The following is a 23,131-nucleotide window of genomic DNA, read 5'->3' as shown; positions in this document are numbered from 1 at the left end:
TCACATAAACTTTTATCAAACTCTGTGATAGAAAGGAAAATTTCTCCTCTTTTTAGCCCCTTTTACATTAGCGTTTGGACTAGGAATCTGGATGCCTGACGTTTTTCTTGGACAGTTTGCTCCTTTCCAGCTATGTTTCCAAATGGCACACATGCTGTGCAACATTAACAGGATTCACTTTCAGGAGGCCCGAGAGACACTCATGTGTTGCAAAACCTATAACTATAAACACTATAATGGATGCATCTTTTTTTTTCTGGAAAAGTCTTTTGTGATGTGATTTTACTGAAAAAAAGATGTGCAAATATTTTTTTTCCAGGCCAAAAGCATGAATCATGTTAAGAACAATAGTTTTGTTTAATAAAACTCTCTACAGTGAGTTAATATGCATCTGGTCTTTTTGTATAGTAGTCTAAAATTGATGTGAATACTCCCCACAAAACCTGCAGCCACAAAAATGCGGTAAAAACCCAACATTTGTGTCGCTGCAAAACATTTTGGTCATCACTAAAACCTAGTTAGCTAGCTGTTAGCTGTTGCCATAGAGATAGAATACATTGCGAGGGTAAGCTCTTTACGCATGCGCACTTTTCATAGTAGCGATGCACTGTGGGATTTCTGTGTATTGACATAGCAACCGGGCCAAGGAGTCGCCGCCGCCAAGTATTTTTGTCCGGATTAGTTTTTGCTTCAATTTCGTTGCTGGAAGTACGCTTTCCACCGCTGCCATGAACGCGGCGGTGGCGAAAAAGACTCAGGACACGCTGGGAAAAGTGATAAAGAAACCCCCGCTGACGGAAAAACTGCTGAGCAGGCCGCCGTTTCGGTACCTTCACGACATCTTCAGCGAGGTGAGCCTCTAACGGTGAAGACATTTTCACAGTTGCTGGTCATATTTGAAGCGACCACTGCGTCTTTAGCTAACTGGTCTTATCCGAATTCACAGAGAAACAGTTACGGCGGCTAATATTAACTTGAACGTAACAGTTAGCCTGCATTAAACAACGATAGCGCTCTGGTAGGTATCAATTGTAGCACGAAGAGCAAGTGAGACATTGCAATCTCTAACCAAACAGTTGCTAAACCGCGGTGTTTAGCGACGTTACCCAGTTGCTATAGGCACAACCTGAACCCTGGCAAGGATAAACTACTTAGTCCGCAGATGGATAACTGCTACTCTAACACTGAGTATGGCAGTCTCAGTAATAAGTCAGCTAAATTAGTCTGGGCTGTTTACCCATTTCACGGTGGCAACCCTGATGCCCAGCAGCTTATTACAGCTGGTCTGTTGGGTAATGCAGATTTACGTTGAGCTGCCTGAACCGCATGAAACGTTGCAATAGAAGATTTGACTTAAGAAAGTCAAGTAAAAGTACTTTTTGTTCTTACTTTTTTTTTTTTTAACTTTCGGGACAGTTGTTATGATGCGTAACCATGGCAAAAAGGTAACTGATTAGCACCTCAAAAGCTTAAATAACACCTGTCCTGGAGTATGACCCCTTAGTTGAAAAAGAAACTTAATTGATGCAAGATGGAACTAAAGAGCAGACAGAGAAGGAGGAAGTTGAAATCACCTCTTCCATTGATCATAACAGGCAAGCATAGTACCCCCAACAAGAGCATTTCTGCCCAGATTTCTAACCATACAACCAGACAGAGATTTAAAAGGGAGTTGCAGAAGCAAATGAGCAAGCAGTGCTTGCCAACAACTGATGGTGTCATCCAGGACATTTTACTTTGGAATATTGTCCCTGCTGCCTGGAAATTGAGCTGTTAGACTATGTAGACATAGACAGATTTTATTGTCATTCAACTGTACATTTAAAAATGTACAAATTGAAAGAAATGTCATGACAGTTATGACAGTCACAGCTTTCAGTCAGAGGCCTCTTTACATTCGTTGTGAGTCTGACTTCTACAGCAGATCCGTCCTGCCCACAGCCTCACCTTCTACAATGACTCTTTAAAGCTGCTTTGATGAGATGAGTAATAATATTTAGCTTCCCTTTGGGATGAATAAAGATTTTTTAAATTGAATAAGATTGGGAGGGAATGTTGGTGAACAAACGACATCACAATGACCAAGGACAGCAGACAGGGATAGGTTATAAAACAAGGCAAGCATTGATAAATACATTGCTATTTCCTAACGGCATTTTTAATTTCCACACTTCTATCATCATTGTCCAATCCAAGATGCTTAGTGACTACAGCTGCTTGGCAATTATTTCGTAAGTTAAAGACCAGGAACAGTTAACAACCGCCATAAGATTTTAGTATCTTTTAGACCGTACACCTTAAAACTAATTTTACTTTTGGGCTCAAAGTGACAGATGTTTTTAGTATTGTTTATACAGAATGGAGAGTGTATCATGACATATATCGTCTCAACTTAAATGTTTAAATTCAGACTGTACTTATAAGTTAAGAACAGTCCTCTTTAACATGATGTGTCATACATAAACCAAGTCAGTTGCATTCTTGAGGTGAGATATTTATATTTCACTGTAAGTTCATGCATATTAGATTAAGGTTAGCATTCCTGTAAGTGCCTCATTTACTTTGATTGGCAGGATATCCTGAACCCGTTTCCATTTTAGAGACATGATTTTTTTTTACACTGCATTTTTATTTTAATTATTATTCTCTCTCAAATCTAATACTTTAGCAACCATTCACTATAGGAAGAATTTGTTCTTCTTCATTCACTTGTGAGATACTGGCTACTTCGGTCAAAGTGCTTTAGATTTGTTTTCTTTTGTCCCAAGTGCAATAGAGGAACTCCATCAGTTAGCCTGTGTCTCCATGGTGCTTTAGTAGCTCTATATCATTTTCCCTAATTTAACAGTTATTCAACTGAAATGTTTTATGCCTGTTTCTGAACCTTTTTGTGACAGAACATGGTCAGGTTGCTTTCACTGCTACAAATGAAAAGGTCAATGTTGAGAAACGTGTTTGGGACCAAAAAACAGTTGATTCTAATTCCCTTTCGGGTTGCTACAGTGAATCATTAGTCTCCATTTAGTCCTATCTTCTGCGTTCTCCACCCTCACATCAAGTGACTATTATGTTTCACCACATCCATAAATCTCATTTTTGGTCTTCCTCTCGGCCCCCTCCCCTGAGCTCCAACCTCAGCATCCTTTTACCGACTTAATCATTGTCTCTCTTCTGAACACGTTGATTGATGGACAAAAAGATGTTTTAGATAAAAGTCTCTAAATGTTGTCAGTTATAAAATGATCTGAGCTTTTTTGTTCTTCCAACTTCCAGGTTATCAGGACCACTGGTTTTATGAAAGGCCTGTATGAAGAAAATGAGATGAAGTCAGATAGTGTCAAGGTAAGCTGGTTATAGTGTCAAGGTAAGCTGGTTGTTCTTGGCTGTTTTTCAGCTACTTCTGAAATAGTATTTGGTTTTATCATGTAGTTTGAGCCAGTTTATGTGCTAACTTAATGTTTTGATGAGCAAGCTTGGACGTTTGAGATTCCCCTGCTGTTTCACCGATCTGTCTGAGTGTTGAGTAACCAAACACGAGTGAGAAGGCTGGCAGTGAAGCGCAGAGTGTTTATCGAGGTGTCAGAACTCAGGTCTGCCATTTGCAAGTTGATCCTCGATTAGGAAAGGATGCGTAGAGGCTGCACCAGCTTCTCACCTTACCTTAAATTAATGCTGTTGTGTTAGTTGTTCTAAACTTTGCCAAGAATCAAGTTTATTGGGCAATTTATTAAAATGCTATTCTTTATTTTTTTATATTCAAAGTCTTTAATAATTCTTCATGCATATTTATTCTAAGTACTGTTTTTTAGGTTAGTCAGAAATGGAGCTAGTTTTACAACCAAACATTTACATTTTGGGTCAATCCAGTTGATGGTCACACATTTTTTTAAATCAGGATAAGTATAACGTGACTTAAATACCTTCATTTAAAAAACAAGACAATAATACAGTTATAACAATGTGTCTAATATGTACTTATTGTTACCTTAAAGCGTTATTGAAGGCAGTGATATAAAGTAGATAAGCATAGGAAAACTGTGACCTGCAATTAAAACAACAGGTTGGGGAGGGGGAGTGCTGTTAAGCTCTGCTCCATACAGCTGATCGGTTTTTGGCATCTTATTAAAAGATTTTTTTTATCCATAGAAACATTTTGATTGGAAATTAGTTCAGTTTTTCAAGCTTTGGGAAGCCTGATAATAATAAGCAACTCATTCATGTTGCTGAACAGGTGCAATAATAATAACCTAATAAGCTTTCTACTTTAATCATTTTTTTTGGTCATGTTTTGTTTTGTTGTAGGATAAGGACTCTAAAATGGCCTATCTTCAGAAAGCAGTAGATGTTGTGATGTTGGTGTCTGGTGAACCTCTGGCAGCAAAACCGGCACGAATCGTTGCTGGTCATGAGCCAGAGAAAACCAACGAGTTGCTTCAGGCCATCGCAAAGTGCTGCCTCAATAAGGTACGTCTTTCTGGGAAAAATTTGTTCAGTGTCATTGTTCGTCTACTAATGAGCTGGGTATCGTTATTGAACAACAGTTTAAAAAATGTGGGTTTTATTTTTCACTGTTTGAGAAAACAGTCCAGCTGCCTGAGGGAGAACGGTAAAATAACCTAATTGAACCCTGGAGATGGTGTTAAACAGAAGAGCTGATGCCCCGGGGACAGCTGATCTTTAATGTGGATGTAAACAATTCTTGGTGTTTCTAAAACACCAAGAATTCTTCAATAAAACCTGCAAAGAGAAACTACAAGAAAGATGAGGGAAATTTGAAACAAATAAACAACTAATAAATCATAAACATTCAGGTATCTAGCATGCTTTGTTAGTTTTTAGCCTCTTGACGTCGAGTTCAATGCTAAACGCTGAGATTATTAAACACACACTAAAAACAAACACACAGAAATGAGCATAAATACATAAGACATGTTGTATTATTCTGAGCTTGAAGAATCATGTAGCTATTCAATAGAAGTTTGGATCCCAGTCTTCCCAGTAAGATTTACTGTCATTTACCACAAAATCAGAAAGTTTTACTATTTTTCAGTTTATCAATTAATCTGTTTTGAGTTAAAAAGTAAAACTATTACATTTTGTGGCAATATTTCTAAAAATCTTTTGGTCTCTGATTTAATTTTTAAATGTGCTGCAGAAATATGTGGATGAACAACCAACAATGTTAGGAATTATTCTCCCTCATTAACCGGTTTTTCCTGAACACCTTGCTTTAGTGAGTTCCTTTTTGCTTTGCAGTTATCCAGTGATGAAGCAGTGAGGCGAGTTCTTGCAGGAGAAAAAGTGGACTTAAAGAGCAAAGGGAGCACCTCCAGGTCTCAGGGCAAGGAAAACAGGGATGGAAGGGAACGGCAGCCGGATAAGGAAGTGAGTCCCCTGCCTGCTAAAATATTTTTTAAAAATGTATTCAGTGCTTACCATCTTACCCAGATATTCTAATAATTTATCTGAAGCGCATTCAGTGTTGTTTTCTGATCCCTTCAATTTTCAGGAAAAGAAAAAGATAGAGCGGAGTGGCAGCCGGGAGCATAAGGACTCGAACCAGGGCAAAGAGCAAGAAAGCCGGCAGAGAGACAAAGAGGACCACCGTGACCATGAGCGCACAGAGAGGCATCACCGCAGTGAGAAGGACCACCAAGACGAGAGCCGAGAGCAAGAACGAGAGCGAGACAAAGGACGGGTCAGAGACAAGGAGAAAGACAGGGACAGAGATCGAGACAGAGACAAGCAAAAGACCAGGGAGAGGGATTCTCACAGAGATAGAGGCCAAGACAAACGAAGAGACAAAGACAGAGAGAAGGAAGGAGATCGAAGCAAGGACTGCAATGAAAAAAACACAAGTGGGGAAAGAGAAAATGACAAGGTTTGGTAGCCAAACTTAAGCAAATTTTTAGTTAAGCAAATAAATTCAGTAGCTCATGTGTGTGTGTGTGTGTGTGTGTGTGTGTGTTTACCATCAGGCCAGAGCGCCAGAGAAACCTCCGCAGAAAGCAGCCAAAACTGTGCCAGCAGTAAGTTCTCTCCTTTTATGGTAGATTGCTCATTTTTCATGTTTACATTTTGGAAAAATAATTCAACTTAATTCAAAATGGTGATAAACCTCTCATCACTTCTTTTTTTTAAGGATCCAAAACCAGTTGAAGAGGTAACAAAGTTTGCAGCCATGAATGTGTTTGTTGCACGACTTTTGGATAGTTTTTTTTTTTTTAGCAAATTTTTTTTTTTTTTTTTAATTTGCTATTATATTAGTTTTTTTTGGCGTTTGTGCTCAGTGCTGTAGCAGCTTTCATTTTAACATATTAACATGATGGTTTTGTGTGGATGATTCAACTAAAGCCATGTTGCTGTGCTCTTTCTTCAGCCCACAGATGTAGCAGAAAACCAGGTAGGAACATAAAGACGCTTGTAGACGTAGAGTGGAGTAATTTAGAAAAGAAGTCACATATGCTTTATCAGAATTCTATAAAAAAAACAGATATTTTCTTTTTTTTCCTTGTTTTACAGTCAAATAGTCCAGCTAGGATACCCCGGCCCTCGTCTGCCAAAGGCCAGAGGCAGAAACCCAAAGTTGGAACCAATGGTAAAGGCTTTGAAAGCTTTATTCCAATGTAAAGCAAAGCGTCCAATGGATACATACACGCAGCTTATAGAGTTACATTGAGTTACTCATCTGTTGGAAGAATCCATAATACTTAATGTAATTGAATGGAAATGAATAAAGGGATTCTGCAAATATGTTTTTCTATGAATGATTTGAAGACCCCCATTATGCTAATTATGTCTTTGTTCCATACTAAAAGAGATGCTTTGGTATGTCATGACTTTTCATTTGTTCCTTGCAGCAGATGAGTCTGACAGTGAAGGAGGTAAGCGTTTCCTCGTTAACATGGACCTCCTTCTCATCACTAAAGAATAATGTTCTGTGTCTGTGAATTACCTGATTAACTTAATTGGAATTGGTTTCCGCATAAAAGTGACCATACCTGTTGAATCTGTGAAAAAAAATGTTCATGTTTTTTTTTTTTTTTTTTTTTTTTTTTAGATGAACCAACACATTTTGGCTCATAATTGGGAAGCTGAAGGAAAAGTACATACAACCTTCAAAAATATGGAATGCTTTTTTATTTAGCCCCACTAAGTTAATACTTACAGTCAGTTTTCAATGAAATTACAGCAGCAATGTGGATGAACATGGTTTGATCTAAACTATTTCATTTATCCACAGTGTTTGCTGATTTCTCTGGTCTTCATGATGCTGTTTAATATTTTTTTGGTAAACCTCTAAAACCTTTACTGAACAAATGTGTTTATTTACTAATTATATAAGTTATGAAGATATATGCTTGCACTGATGTGTTTTTTTCAGAATACCTTAGTGAAAGGGGCTAAATATAAATGCAACCACAATTTTCAGATTTTTTTAAATATAAAATCTGAAACAAATAAATAAAAAAACATTTTTTTTCCTTCTACTTCACATTTATGATCCATTTTGCTGTTTTAAATCACATAAAATTCCAATAGAATGCTCTGAAGTTTTGGGTGAAATGTGACAAAAGGTGAAAAACCCTCCAGGGTTATAATTAGTTCTGCCAGATTACGCCGACTCGCATCTCTCCTGTTCAGTAAACCGAAGAGGCCAAATTTACTGATATCTCCTCATCTTCAAGGAAATCCTAGCAGCTATGATAATTACTGCCTTTTCTTTTCTGAGCAAGTCAGTCAGGTTTTATTTGTAACGCAAAGTGTTGAACACAAAGTCTCGCTGCCTGGGCGTTTACTGGTCCAAACGTACCTATCCAAACTCAGACTGGGCTGGGTGTGCAGTAGAACGGGGGGTAATAGAGTTTACAAAGCAAACAGAAACCAGACAGTCTGCAGTGAAAAGTAGTTTAACCTGTTAAAGGTGCATGAATCTCATGAACTCTGGTGTTGTGTTTCAATATTTTGTATTCATAATGTGGAATGTAGGCAGAGATTTAAAGAATACACTAAACTATCACTATATTTGATCTTGTCTTATATTTGGCCCTTTTTTCACTTTGATTAACCTCAATGAGAGTTGGTGGGTGTGGTCAGATAAATCTTTTCCTCCCACTTTGAGTACGTTGAGTCTGTTGATACAGTGGCAAAAATGTAATATGCGGAACACGCCCTCATGTTTATTGTGGTTTTAATTTCGCTGTTGAGTGAAGCAATAGTCAAAAATTACAACGTGTGAAAATTTTATTTATTTAAGCTCTTTATTAAATATAAGAGCTTATTGATTATCTTAATGCTGTTGGGAGGGTTGTTGCTTTTTTCTTGTTTATACAGGAAAAACTCAATAATAACCTGAAAGATGTGTAAAGCTTCTGTGCAGAGAAAATAGCCAACTCCTCAAAAATTTCTCCACCAGGTTTAAGTCTGTTTTTTTTTTTTTTTTGCTGTAACCTCTCTACAAGTTTTTCTTTTTTTTTTTTTTTTTTAGGTGAGCAAATGTAGAAATCCAGCAGTGAATCAACAGTTCAACTCCTGTAGACCCCTGGTGGTCTACAGGGTCATGCATTTTCAGATATTAATTTACTTTTAAAAGAATAAAAATGTGCAGAGGTTTTAGAAGGAATTAAATGGCATCATTAAATTAGTAAGACTTTGTTAGAGTTGTGGTTTTAAGGATGCTAATCAAGGGTTTGATCTCACTTTTCTGTCCAAATTGAATCCCTTTTTTTCCTTGTCCACGCACAGACGGAGACGTCCAGTTAGCCCAGAAAGCCGTCCCTCAGGAGAACGGAGACTCTGAAGGATCCTCTGTGCCAGACAAGGCTGCTAGGTGTGTACAGTCAATATTTACTGGATCTGCAACAATAACCGCTGGACTTTGCATTATCCTTTAAGCTCCAAAGTCTAAATGTAGTCATTCGTCTTACTGTTACATTGATATGACTATAAAACGTTTATATCCAGATTGTTGTCCCAGTTCTTACTTTACAGGTTGAAAACTTTGGAAATCCTCTCCCTTTGGCTGACTAATCATGATTGGCCTGTTAAGCTGCTGTAAAACCGCAGCTGTTATTAATATTCTGAGTGTTGGCGGGCAGAGCCGTCATCCTCCTGACGTTTGGATTCTTCTGACATCTGGCAGATCTCGCACACGTTTCCGTGTTGTTGTGCTCAAAATAAGCTGTGAAAATAACAGCTCATAAAAAGGAAAACCTGCTGTTGGTGTTTTTGAAATACTTTGTTTGCGGTTTTCATCCTGCAGGCAAGTGGCTCGGCCAAGCAGCGCCCGCCCAGCACCTCCTCGAGTCAGGAGACAAGAGAGCAACGCTGAGGTGACCCCAGCTGAGAGGTGACCTCATCGTTCCAATTACCGAATGTTTGTCCCGTTATGGTGCCTTGTAAAAGTATGCACACCCCTTGAATCTTTTTCTCATTCAAAAAAACTTCCAACACTTAAAAAAAAAAAAAAAATGTTCTGCTGAACATACACCTGCAACTCATTTGTAGTATTTTTCTAGCTGTATCAGTCACTAGAAAGCAGGGCTGCAACTAATTATTATTTTTGTAATTGATTATTCTGACAATTAAGTCAATCTTATTTATATAGTACATTTCATCAATAAGGCAGTTCAAAGTGCTTTACATCATAAAAAACATTATACCATCATCAATTATGAAACAAGTAATAGACATTACATGTTGTCAAATGCCGTTATCAAAATCATCAATCAAACACACATCAGATATGTTGATCAGTGTTTCAGTTGTTTCTAATCGAAGGCAACTCTAAACAGGTGGGGGTTTTAAAGGAACTTGGCGTCTCAGAGGTTTTGTCGTTTTCTGGAGGCGTACTTGTGGGGAAAAAAAAAAAAAAATTATATTTATCCACTACTTTTGCTTTGTCTGTTGTATTCAATCCCAATAAAACACATGAAAGTTTGTGGTTGTCACATAAGACATATTGAGAAGTACAAGGCGTATCAATGCAAGGTTTGTTCGACTTGGCCCTGTACTGTCCCTGACTTTTGTCCAGTTTGAAAACTTCTTAGCAAAACAATTTAAACTGAACTCACTGCACTGATTAAAAATGCTTCTTCAATGCCAGTTCTCAGTACGACTCCTGTTTTTAAGGCTGTCGAGTGCCAAGCCCACAGCTCCCATTATACTGGACGGGAAGAGAACGTCAGACGATGAGGAGGACGAAGACGAACAGTTCCTGGTGATGGAGGCCGTCACCCCACATCCAGATTCTCCTAAAACAGAGAGAGTGGGTGACATGATCATTCATGGTTATGATTGTGAAGTTAAAGTCCAGAAATGATCAGCAATATTTGTTTATGACAGGAAGCTGCACATGAACTCGACGCTGATGAAAAACACGGTGAATGATTTAACTTCTTCAGCTCTTGAAGAATTACAAACTTTTTGCTTTTCGAAGCTGAATTTTGTCCTCTAATGCAGGTGGACTCGTGAAAAAGATCCTTGAAACAAAGAAGGACTACGAGCTGACTCTGTCCTCGTCAAAGTCTAAAGAACAGGTTTGTAATTCAAACATTTAATTTTCCAGATGTCCACTAGAGGGCAGTATTAGCCAAGTTCTGTCTGGACCAGTCCTGTAAGCCTTTTCTTTCTGGGAACCCTATTTTAACCACAGGCCCTGGTGCAACACTGGCTTTTATCACAAAAAAAAGATGTAAACAAATGGAGTGAGGAGGTGGAGGTGTAATTGCGGTGCCTCTAAACCACAAAAATGTTCCCTTTCAGTGAAGGTGAAGGGCTAATAACCATGCAAGCAGCCATGGCCCCTTGCAGACCACACACACTATTGATCCACACATCTAGATGTCTGGAGCAAAAATGAGTTGTTTGGAACATTTCTGTTATTTGAAATTGTTCAGCTTAGCAAGGTTCTCTGCTCAATTAGGAAGCATCGTAAAGCATGTGGGAGAAAGATTTTAGAGCATTTGTTTTTTTGTTTTTTTTGTTTGTTTTTTTTTCTTTTTTAAATCCTAATGGATTCTAAGTCCATGTAGCTAAATTTAGTCTTTATTTACAGACCTAGTAAAGATGCATAGACAGCCTTCAACTAAATGTAATGCAACAGGATAGTCTCACAGTGAACCAGCTGGAAAATTCAAACTTTAATTTTGTTACATATATCAATAAGGAAGGGAATCACACATGAAATAACAAAGTCAGATCTTTGAATATTTCTTGTTACATAATCTCTCTAGATCCCATGTTCTTCCTTATTTCTTTAGCTCAACTCAACGGTTTTGTTCCGGTGAAACATTTCTGTGTTAATTCATTTTAATTTCCAATCTGCTGAACCATGCCCACAGCATCATAGATCCTCTACCCTGCTAAATGGTGCGTTTCTACTTAAGTTTTGTTAAAAAGCTTGATCTTAGACTCATGTGATCCAAACCCAAAGCTCCAACAGCGTTGATCAAACTCCACGTTTATGTTAGAGTGAAAACGCCTCTTCCTGATATTGTTCCCACGCAGATGGCTGATATGTATAAAGGCTCTTGTCCAGACCAGTGATCTGTGTCACATTATTTATAGATTCTCCCTGTATGATAGTCTTGAGCAGCAATATCACCATATTGAGATGAAAATAAATGCAATCAAAAAGAAAATAATATAAAAATATTTTTATGTTATTTTTATATCATAAGTCACCATCTTATTTCTATTTTTTAGGTTTCAAAAATAAATATTAAACTTTCGGAAAAAGAGGTTAACATCTTTCCTTCCTAAGAATGTCTGTATTTATGGAAAATTGTGGAAATCCTATGCTGATTTTTCCATTACAAACATAGATTTTTTTTTTTTTACAAGGTTTTTAAAAGGTTTACATAAAAAAAAAAAACTATTTCTACATTTATTAAGAGTGACTTTTTGCTCTGAAACTGCAAGGCTGAGAGGGGACGCAGCCAGCTGTGGAAGCAGTCAGGGCTGCTCAAAAGGGAACAATGCAGCAGCTGTAACACCGCAAGACATTTTCCCGGAACATTTCTGACACTGCTTGATATTCATTGTAAGTTACAAGAGAAATAGATTTGTGGTCGCTGCGCCCATCACTCTTAGTGACCACAAAGTACAGATTTAATCTCACAACCAATGATTTTCCTTTCTTGACAGTGTGAAAGTGATGGAAACCAGAAATATAGAATAAACATTCTAAATTTTAGTTTTCTAGTGGTTATTGGACAGAAGATTATATCTTTCTGTCATTCTGCTCTTTATGGAGTAACAGAAATATATGAAGTCGATGCAAACAAGACGTAATTGAGCTTCAGCCACTTTGTGCAAAGCGTGAAGATTAGTGATTCAACTCCATCTGTGTCTTTGTCAGAATCTAAGTGAGCACAACAACGGTGCAGGTAATCACAGACAACCTGGCACAGGTGTATGAAATTTATTAGAGCCACAAAAAAGTCACGCCACAGCAAATTTTCCTGGACAATAAATTGAAAAATAAACTTTCACACAATAAAAAATTAGCTAAGCGTATCAATAACCACTAACAGAAGGACATATAGCAAAAATAAAACAACCAATATTAGGGAAAACTAGCAGAAAAAAGTAGCAACAACATGACAGAACACATGACAGATATTTTATATATTATGGTGACTTTAGGTGGTTAAACAGTTATTTGTGACTATCTGCTGGCATAGTACCAGCAACAGCAAGAATTACCTTGATAAGAAAGTTCATTGGACTCCTTCAGTTTTCACACCATGACTGGTCATGTTTTTCCATTTTTAAACAGCCAAATTAATGTAGTCTGTAGTGATTTTTGAAATATTTAATATAAATATGAAATGTAATTTAAAAAAATATAATAAAAAAAAAAAACTTCAGTTATTTTTGGTTCCAGTAATTGTGGCGTAAGATTTTGTTAAATAATAAATAAATAAATGAATTGCTAACACAGAAGAAATAAGATTTCTTTTGTTTATATTAATGAAGGCCTATTGTCCTATTGCTAGCACTGTTTAGATTCCCCTCTGTACGCCAGAGAAAGTGCTCTTTCATCAATATTTGGAGTTTAAAAGCGTTTGAAGCTTACAGTTTGGTCTGAGCTCCGCGGTGTGAGGCGGTGTATGCTGTCTGAGTTGGGTGGTCCCCTTCACTGGAGCATGATGCCCTGCATCCCATCCTAGCTGACCACCCTGGCTGTGATGGATGAAGTGTTTTGAGCTGTCACTCATGCAGAAAGGCCGCTGATCTATTTCTTCCTAACAGCGACCTCAGACAGCATCACTCGTAACTCGCAGCTGAAGCCAGCGAAGCTTAGCCAGCGGTAAACTGAAACTGCTCATCGGAAATTTATGGACTCAGGATTGAAAAGTTGTGTGTGTTAAATGTTGTTTATGTGCAGCTCACGACCTCAATTGTAAGTTCAAACTCATACAGACAAAGCAGCTCTTTGAGTAACATGAGCACAGCTTTCTGGAGATTATCCTAATTTCCTCAATTTTTGGGGCCTTCAGGCCTTGGTTTCTCAGTGTTGTGCCTGGTCTGAAGGTCCAGCTTGCTGCAGGTACGTCCATTTATAGGAGCCGGTTGTTTAGGCCATCCCTCAGCCACTGCTGGCCTTGCTTCGTCAGCTGTATAAAGAACTATAATGACTTCCTTCCTGACATGAAAAAGCATCGAGGTCAGCCTAATGGACCTCTGCCTTTCCTTTTTTATATTGTAATCATAGTGAAACACAAAAATGTAAACTCTGAGCGTCCCCTTTGCTCTTTGATTTAACTGATTTATTTCTAAAATGCTGATGTTTACAGAATATGTATGTCTAACTAAATTTAGGCCTTTATTTTATTTATTCCATTTGTGTCATTAGAAAACCCCTTAAGTTTAAACAGTTGCCTGGTTATATTTTCCTCTTGCTCCTTCACTGTATGGGTAGCTGGAGGATAGTCAGTATATTTATGGGTTGACCCTCATCACGACCCCTCAGCAGCCGTGTATATTATTCCAAGATAGTTCTCCTTTTGTTTTGACACAGTTTGCCCTTTGCTACAGCTGCGTTTTCATTGGAATTTTTTTGTATTCTTCTTTTTTTTCTTTTTAATTGCCTCTCTCCACTGGTTCTTTACCCCATCAAATTAGCCTTGATGAAGGTCTATAATGTATAAATAAACGGTGTGGCATACAAATGGATGGCTGTTGAGTGAGAGTCACGGAGGAGAAGGGCCAGGATACTCTCTACTGGATTGTCAAGAAAATAAATACCCCTCTCTGCAGACCTCTGTGTCTTCATAAACATCCAGGTTTTTTATGTGGAACCATGAGGAAATGACCCAGTGGTATTGGATTTTTGAGGGGCGATATTGACTTGCTGAAGAATTGTTTTCTGCTATAGACAAACCTACTTCAAATCTCTTTAGTTTTTCTCTTTTTTGCTTTTTGTTTCTTTAGATCGTTTCTCTCGTTTGAGTGCTTCATAGTTTGGGATTAGTTAAGAGATTCCTTGTTCACCCCAGATGTCAAAAGGTTGATCTTCATCGTCTCCCCAGGGGGCTACTGTGACCTTAGAACAACATCCTGTAACCTCAGTGCTCCTTTCCTCACTTCACTGGCTCTGAGCTATTTTCATTATCCAGTTAGCTTTTTTTATTAACACATGGCACATAAACAACACTCTGAGATCCTTTGAAATTAGTTTTCTTCAGGATAAAAACTCTTTAGCTCAAAATTACACTAGCAGCAAAAATAAGATGCTCCTACTTGCTCCTGAAGTTATAACACATGGTTTGCACTTCCTTCATCAGCTGTGATGATCTTAAACTGCCCGAACTTAATTTTGCCACATGCTTTTCATTTGTAAACTTTATTGCTTTTCCATTGTTTTCCCACCCTTGAACTTGGGTTAAACTCAAGAGATATGTCATCATCTTTATGCCCAAGGGAACCCAGGAGCGATGATGCTGCATTGGGAACGCCAAACTCAGGCATCAGTACAGAGCCCGATGGCCACCCAACAAAAGTATTGATAGCAAAATCTCCAGCTCAAATATGAGTTCCTAAAGTGAAGATTGATGTAGCGATTTATCCTGTGGTGAGAAGAAATTCAAGAAAAAATGTATCTGAGAGCAGTAGCTCGGAAAACTAACAAACTGACTTCCTACAGAGTGACTTAAAATCACCATAGTGAATCCAGGTTGCGTGTAATTGACCACAGTTGTAAATAACCGCTTGCAACAGTGGTTATAGAGTTTAGCACAGTGAAATTCTATCAACTTTCAGACAAACATTATAGTTTTGCCTCTGGCTCTGACCAACATTCTCACTCTCATGTACACAGACATGCTTGAGAACCTTCTGCACTGAAACTTGCAACTCAGTGATTGTGTAAGTCTCATTTTTCTCCACTTCATCCAGTCTGTATTTTACTTGAGTTCACCTGCTTTAAAGTAATGTTGATTTCAAAACGTTACTCTGAGGTGGCAGTCACCACACACACATCATTTCATTAAGTTTCCAGCAAATACTTTCTTCCTTGACTTTCTTATTTAAGAACACATGCTGTCCTGCGGGGTGCGTTTTAAAAATTGCCTATCATCTAAAGTGTGATAATAAATTCACTTTAAATGACAATAATTAGAAAACATAAATGAATGGTTGTGTGCAGTTTAAATTTCTCTAAATGAACGTTTTCTCTAATTTTTTTGTTTTCCCAGCTAATGGTACCCTAAAGGTTGCTGTAGCGTCAACATTTTTCTCTGCTTGAAAGCCATTTTTCCTGTCAAAGAGTCTTTGTAGAATGTTTTTCTTTCTCCCAGAAAATCCCCAAAAGCAGTCCATAAATCACATTTTCAGGACATATTTCCTCGTGAAGCAAATTAGGCATGTGATGACAGGAGGAATTTCCTATTGAATTGTACATTTTGTGTTATACAGTTCCCCTGGAAAAGACGTAGTAAAAAAAAAGCTTAAAATAAACTCATTTTGTCGTCTCACGCTGAAAGCTCCAGAATAATCCAAGCTTGGTTTTGGCACATTTATTCCGTTGGGGAAATAATTGTTTCAAGATAACTGGTGCAACACTTATTGGCATCACTAACAACTCATATAAAATTAATGTAACCGGATTATTTTTTATAGACATCCTTTGCTTTTTTTAACTTGATCTGTATTTCTGACCTTGGTGCCCTGTTTCCTTGAAGTTTAAATGTGGCATAAGACATTTTAGCTACTGTTTAGAATCAGGAAGACATGAGAAGTAGTCATTTACACTAGTAAAATGTGTGTTAGTCTAGATGAGTGAGGAAAAGAAAAATGGATCCTGATCCATACTAATAATTTTTGAAAGTCAATCTGCTGGTGTTTCCTTAGATTGAAAACTTTTTTTTTTTTTTTACTGATTTGAACAATAAATCCAACTTGACTGCACTATTTGATAACTAGGATTAATTGGAACTTATGTATGATTTGATTGAATTATTTTGCTAAAAAGTGCCTCAAGATGACATGTTCTGAATTGACTCCATACAAATAAATTGAATTGTATCCAGTCAGAATGTCACAAACACAGATATTGTTCTACTATAAAACTTACCTGTAATTTACTGACTGATTTATTTTTATAGTGTTTAATAACATCCAATTAAGGTGACAGAGGCACTTTACTGTAAACGTCACAGTAAAAATCACATTACAAGAAAGAAAACGTGTAATAAAATATATTGCCACGCTACATTTGTCTAGTAGTGAAGAATTGTGCAGCATTTATTGATGAAGTCATTGGAGAAGGAGAAAAAATTGCCCACAACAGCATAACTCCAGACATTGCTCAGAATAAGTAGTTTTGGGGGTTTGCAAACACAATCAGTTAGTTTATTTTTATTTGTACATGCCTAGTTTGTATCAGATATTTTTTCTCCCAGCAATATGATATTTCCCATCTCCAGTACAGTGGAGGATCTGTCATACTGTGGGCTGTTTCTCTTCCAAAAGCCACGGGTGCCTTGTTAGAAAAATCTCATTATGAACTGTTTGGGGTTCAATTTTTCAAAAAAATAATTTCAGTTTGAGATTATCCATTCACAAGTTGAATTAACTGTAAGGCACTTTAGACATTTTTACCATTTTTGTTTTGTTTTAATTCATACCTAAGCACTAAAATTTACCATGTTTCCCTCTTGTGTCACCACATCCAAGTACTGATCTCTAGTCTTGATGAGAAAAAGGAAAAACTCAGGGTGCACAGGTCTCACAGACCCCGACAGAGGCTTACATGGCGCTGTGATTTACATCTACCAAGACGCACTGAGCACGATCAAGAGGTTATGTTTTCACACCAAGTTTTTTTTATTTTCCAGCAGAGATTCAGAGGAGGGGGAGTTCAGAGTTTGGGGTGGAGTTGAAACGCCAAACAGACTGAAGCCGCGGGTCCCGTCTGGGGCCCTGTAGACCTAAAACCACAGCTAGACCGAATGAGGCATAGAGTGTTTGTGTAGCTGCAGGGTTTGCGGCGCCCAGTGGAAAGCCACCCACCTTGCTGGGGGACCACTGGGCTCAGACTTTGCAGCCCTCACACTCATGAGCCCCAGTGAAAGCATGAGGCCGTCGGAAGCCTGTACGTGCTTCCTAAAAGAGACTGAAGCAGCAGTGTTTGATGTCAATGCTGCAGTGTGGTCCTGTCTGCTGAGGCTTGCTCAGGTTAGTTACTGAAGCTGTCTGGTTTAAGGAGGAGGAGAGATGGCTTGATAAGGATTTCTGTTTTCCTGCTATGACCCAACCAACATCTTTGACACCTTAGTTTACACCCTGTGTCAGTCTGAATTCTGCACTCTAATAGAGACAGGTGTGGAGCCAAACAATTCAGGGTCTTGGTTGGACTTGAAAGGAGGCATAAAGTGTAGCTGTTGTTACTCAATACTGTGGTAAAATAACCCCACTGCCACAGCCTGTTACTAACATAAACAAGACCAAGACTGCAGGTGGGGGTTATGTGTGTTCATCTCGGTCTGCAGTGGGTGTTTGTAAGTAGGTGTGTGTGCGTGACTTTAACTTTGCATTGCTTTCACATCACATACACACCTACAGGTCTTCCAAAGTCCAGCTGAGCAAACATCCTCAGGTTTGGTCTGTGAGAAGGGAGTTCCCTCCCCCCCTTCTCACCATTAAGGAACTGGGTGTAATTGGGATACACCACACACCATGGACTGGAAACCTTCAACAACCAGTCCACTCCATTGGCCAACAGCATGTTTGATCTTTATATATACAGCTAGCTTGGTAGAATTCCTTAATAAGTTTGACCTTGAAGTCGCAAAGCCACAAAATCCAACCATGCTTTGGTTCTGGTTCTGGTTCTGGCTTTAGAGGCTGTGCTGGCAAAGAGACTTTTATGTTTTGGTCTAAAGGAACAAGAATTTTTTTCTCTCTTCTTTTAGCTGCCTACATAAACTACTGTGTGTTATTAAGCCACGTCATAGAGAAACATTTTCTTCATTGGTCTTTTAAGACTTCTCAGCTTAAGGCAACTAAATTTCCTGAAGAAGTGTGTGACCCGACAGGTCGGCTATGGTAAAATCAAACATTTATGATTGTTTTTGTTTTCTGTTTGAAGTAATGAGGGGAATACACAGGTTGCTATTCTAACTTATTGAAGACATTTCTGTAAGTCTTGTCTAAGTCCTTGGTTTACCAGTTGTCTACAAAGATAGATGTTGCCATTTTCCACTGGCACTTAGCAGCACAGCTCAACTCAATTCTACTCTATTTGTGTGGTTTCCAATTGCAGCTGAGTAGCAGCTCTAGTGGGTGGGGTTGTCATGTAGTTGGGTGGTCCAAATCCAAATCAAAGCTGTTTTTTTTTTCTCTAAACTTCTCAAATTGCATCAGTCAGAAATCAGAAATTCACGTTAAATCAACGGATTAGCATGCTTTTTTTGACCTAATGTATAATTATGAGTTTATTGCACATTTTTTGCAAAAAATTTTCAAAATCATTGGGTTTAAGTGATGCTAAATCCCACCTGCAGGAGGCAGTATTGAGTCTTCCATGATGTCAAATTATAGTCTGTAATAAATATGGTAAGTAAAAAAGAATTATTGTGAATATTTCTAAACTAACCCCACAAAATCAGTGATTTTGATTAACAAGTTGCTAAATCAGTAAAATGTTTTGCAACTGATCCAGATGTTTAGTATTTTTTAATTTTAATTTTAAGATATACTCATTGAATGCAGAGATGGCTTTATACTAATATTTTAACATTTTTTAACAGTTCTATGGGTTTTATCAATCAATTCTGGCACAACCGGTCTTAATGTGGCCAAAAATAAAAATGAGTTTGACACCCTGCTGTGAAGATTGAACTGGTACCATGTAACCAATACCAGTGGAAACCTCTAAGTAGAGCCCAGTCAACCCAAACTGAGAAGGAGCTAATGGAAAAAGTTCCTTGAAAAATTGTTCATAACCTTTTTAATGTTGTCATATTTCAATGAATTTCCTGTGACAGACTAACACAAAGCAGTTCATAATTGTGATGTGGTAGAATATGATGCACGCTTTCCATAGTTTTTTTCCAAACCCGAAACGTGTGGCGCTTCCAAAAATACTGTTATTCACACCAACAGTGTTTGCTATGACTGTAAGTTCATCATCCCCGTTTCCATGCTCAAAATCTCATCAAACCTCACTTTCAGAACTTGGTGTCCGAAACAGCTCGTAAAAAAGATCGGGAAATGGTGATGAGGGAGATCGACCGGCTTCGCTCCTCCATCCAGATGGTGTGTCGGAGTTCCTTACCGCTTGGAAAGATCATGGACTACATCCAGGAGGACGTGGACGCCATGCAGGCTGAGCTGCAAAGCTGGCGGCGGGAGAATAAGGAGCACGCTCAGGCTTTGCTGCAGGAGCAGAGGTTGGCTTGAGGCAGACACTCATGCTTTTCTTGTTTTTATTAAAACATCAGTTTGACATCATGTTAATTTATCCTGCAGAGGGAGGTGGGATATTTTAACAAAAGAAACGTGGCTCAAATATATTCGTTTCTTCATGGTTCCATGTCCAGCTGCCAAGACATTGTTTATGTTTAGGGTTTTGTCTTTAATCTAGTCAGATCAGAACTGATAAGTTTCTACAACCTGTTGTTTTTGTTTGCTGGTTATTATAGATGAGCCACTGATTGCAGTAAATACTGTTCTCCTCTCGTCCGTCAGGATAACGGACCGGGTCGTGGAGCCTCTCAACGCCGAGCTAGTCGAGCTGGACCAGCTTATTAAGGACCAGCAGGATAAAATTTGTGCTGTGAAGTCCAATATACTGAAGAATGATGAGAAGATCCAGAAGATGGTAACTGGGATCAACTTTTCCTCCAGAACCTGAGTGTATAAACTGGATAAGAAAAAAAAATGCACTCTAAACATTTAAAGATGAGCTGTATAGATTAAAGAGCTGCACTGTGTGCTACAGATCCTGTTTTCTGAGGTTTTTAGAATTAAATCAAATGGATCCACCTGGTTGTTTTAAATTGTGCCTTTGTTGCACGGATCTGTGCACAGCTTCTAACTTGGAGGTTTGTATGGATTGGTTTATGGTAGCAGCACTAGCTCCATACAGGAAAATATCTTTGTTGTTTCAGTAAGTAAGAAATTGACTGCAAGTAGGATTTCTGGTCTTTTTCAGCTTTCATTTTATTTTCAGCATTTATCTTTATTAATCTAATTAAACTGACAGTTTTAGCCTAATTCACGTTCTTTAGCTTCTTTGTCTCTGATCATCTGTCCTCTCATCCCTTAAGATCCCATCGACGTGGTTTTCAGAAAGCATTTTCATTCTCTCGTCTACTTTTGATGCACTGCTGCACTTTGTTATTCTCTTTTTAAACTGTAAAGGGGAAAAGATGCTTTCTGTAAACTTGGCAACTAAAGAAACTCCACTTTCTGTCATGGATGAACACCAGAACTTCCTGGTTTTGCCACTTCAAGTAAAGAAACACATTGAATGTAGCAGTGAGCACAGAAGAGACCTGATTTATGAATTTAAAAAGAAACTAGGATTACATTTTGCTCCTGTTACGGCTGTATGAACTGTACAATTAGGCTGTCCTTGATATTGTTAACAAAAATATTTAGTTTTAGCCTATATGTGGATTCATTATGGTTACATTAGTGTTCTTGCATTGTGATGTATGTCCTGAAAGAAAAGGCAATATCAGCATAATATTTTGAATGAGACTTTGAGTTACTCTGAAATGTTACAGAAGAAGACCAAGTGATTGATTATAAATATTATCTTCAGGAGAATAATAATTCCATAACTTTTTTTTCTTTTTTCTTCACTGAATAAATTTCCCCAAATCTGGATTTGGTTTGGTTGAATGTTTCTAAAAGGTTCAGTGTGAGATAACTTCAAGATTTTGACATGTTTACCAAATGGGCGATGTGATCACTTATCTGAAACAATCTGACATCTAATTATATATTTATGCCATGGCCTAATATTCATATAGCTCGAGGACAAATGGACAGTGCTGATTTATCTTTTTAAATTTAAGCGTACAGCATGCGACTGTATTAAAGGCACATTTTCTGTTACTGCTCGGGAAAAGGAAACACTACATTTACATAAGCTCTTTATAGACACAACAATGCAACAACAGCTATTAGGTGAAGACTCAGCAGTCAAACTACACAAACGGGTCAGACTTTGTTTTCATAACACCATTTTGTGACGTCCTTCCAAAATAAAACAGAAACGTCCAGGAGTTTTAGTCAGAGAGCATCTCAAAGGGAAAACCGATAAAGTGGGGACCTGTATATTACTCATAATTACTACATTCACTGTACACTGTTTGTTACACTCTCTCAGTTTACCTTTCAACTGTACATAATGTATATGTTGAGATTGTATCATAGATTAAATGACTATATAATTTTGTAGTGGAGTGAAATAAACGATCACATTGCAGTAAATGTTTGCCTCTTGTTTATGATTTGCGACAGAGTGGAGTGGAGGTTCGCTGCAGCCTGTTAGTCAGAGCGACCTTAATGAGAGGCTTTGATTGTTCAAGTCAACACAAATGAAGTGGTGAATGACAGGACTGTCATTTTGAACGTTTCTTGTAAAGGTTTTATTACCTTCCATCGCACTGCAAGGAAGTGATTTTCTTTTCAGGTCTCATAAACATTCAACCTTTCTTTTTCAGCAGCTGAACAACGACGGTTTTGTTTTTACCCTCTATTAGAAAATAAAGCAGCTGCAGTGTGAAAAGTGTGTTTTTGTGGATTAGGACTGACTTTTTTTTTTCTTAAAATTCCCAGAAAAGTCAGAATTATGGTATTAAAGTCAGAATCCTGGGGGAAAACAAACTTGGAGTTTTACGGGGGAAAAAGAAAAACAAATTCAAGAGAAAAAAAATAAATTAAAGTTAGAATCTCCATAAATGTCAGAATTCCCATTAAAAAGAAAAGTCAGAATTGTTAGAAAAAAATTGAATTATGAGATGAGTCAGAATTCTGAGAAAAAAAACAGAATTCTGGAATTAAAGTCAGAAGAGTTAGAATTATAAGGTAAAAGTTTGAATTCTGACAAAGTCAGAAATCTAGAATTAAAGTCAGAATCTCCCACAAAATGATGAATTGTGAGATTATAGTACGATCTCCTGTAAAAAAAAAAAAATAATTTTTACAGTTGGTATCCTAAACAAGGGATAGAATTCCATAGAGTCTGAATTTTGACTTCATCTCAGAATTCTGATTTATTTTTTGCTCAAAATTCTGAGATAAAAGTCCTGTTCCATGTGAGTCACTGTGGCTGAATTATGTATTCTTTTTTTCATATTGACGTGAGAGAATCCATGATGTTAATCTTCTGCAAACCACTGTGAAACTAGTTTGAGATGAGTAGAGCTTTGTGACAGTTGTCATCAGACGATGGCTACGTAAAGGATTGGAACAACACCGTAGTAGACTGTGGCACAAAGCAGAACAGATCTGTTTTCATCCTGTTTACACTGAATTGTAGAGTGAATAGTAGCCTCAGTTTCCTGACAGCAGTGGGATAAACTGACCAGGCTGCATTACTGCGGATCTTTTCTTCTAGATTGAAAGCCAGTTGCCACACCACTGCATCATTATCCCAAAGTCTTGTCCT

The 23,131-nt window shown here is 37.9% G+C and overlaps 1 protein-coding gene across 8 annotated transcripts; it reads left to right on the top strand.

The window, feature by feature from the left end:
* The first annotated feature begins 592 nt into the window (after positions 1 to 592).
* traf3ip1 (TNF receptor-associated factor 3 interacting protein 1) lies at positions 593 to 21,951 on the top strand. Of its 8 annotated transcripts, none has more exons than XM_015029915.1 (17): positions 593 to 851; positions 3,274 to 3,342; positions 4,303 to 4,464; positions 5,257 to 5,385; positions 5,510 to 5,881; positions 5,979 to 6,029; positions 6,143 to 6,163; positions 6,380 to 6,403; positions 6,523 to 6,598; positions 6,864 to 6,884; positions 8,746 to 8,830; positions 9,263 to 9,349; positions 10,132 to 10,267; positions 10,345 to 10,381; positions 10,462 to 10,538; positions 19,681 to 19,898; positions 20,197 to 21,951. In XM_015029915.1, the coding sequence occupies exons 1-17, from the start codon at positions 729 to 731 to the stop codon at positions 20,360 to 20,362; spliced, it is 1,854 nt and encodes a 617-aa protein (XP_014885401.1). In that variant the 5' UTR covers positions 593 to 728; the 3' UTR covers positions 20,363 to 21,951. The 8 variants fall into 8 exon arrangements, with proteins under 8 accessions (XP_014885401.1, XP_014885400.1, XP_014885403.1 ...); XM_015029914.1 differs by having other exon boundaries at positions 6,861 to 6,884; XM_015029917.1 differs by lacking the exon at positions 6,143 to 6,163 and having other exon boundaries at positions 6,861 to 6,884.
* Positions 21,952 to 23,131: the final 1,180 nt, after the last annotated feature.

Source organism: Poecilia latipinna, unplaced genomic scaffold (assembly GCF_001443285.1).
Source record: "Poecilia latipinna isolate Pla-1442-1.1 unplaced genomic scaffold, P_latipinna-1.0 Scaffold167, whole genome shotgun sequence".
Taxonomy (NCBI): domain Eukaryota; kingdom Metazoa; phylum Chordata; class Actinopteri; order Cyprinodontiformes; family Poeciliidae; genus Poecilia; species Poecilia latipinna.
Note: the sequence above shows the minus strand (reverse complement) of the source record. Positions and strands in the feature narration are given on the sequence as shown.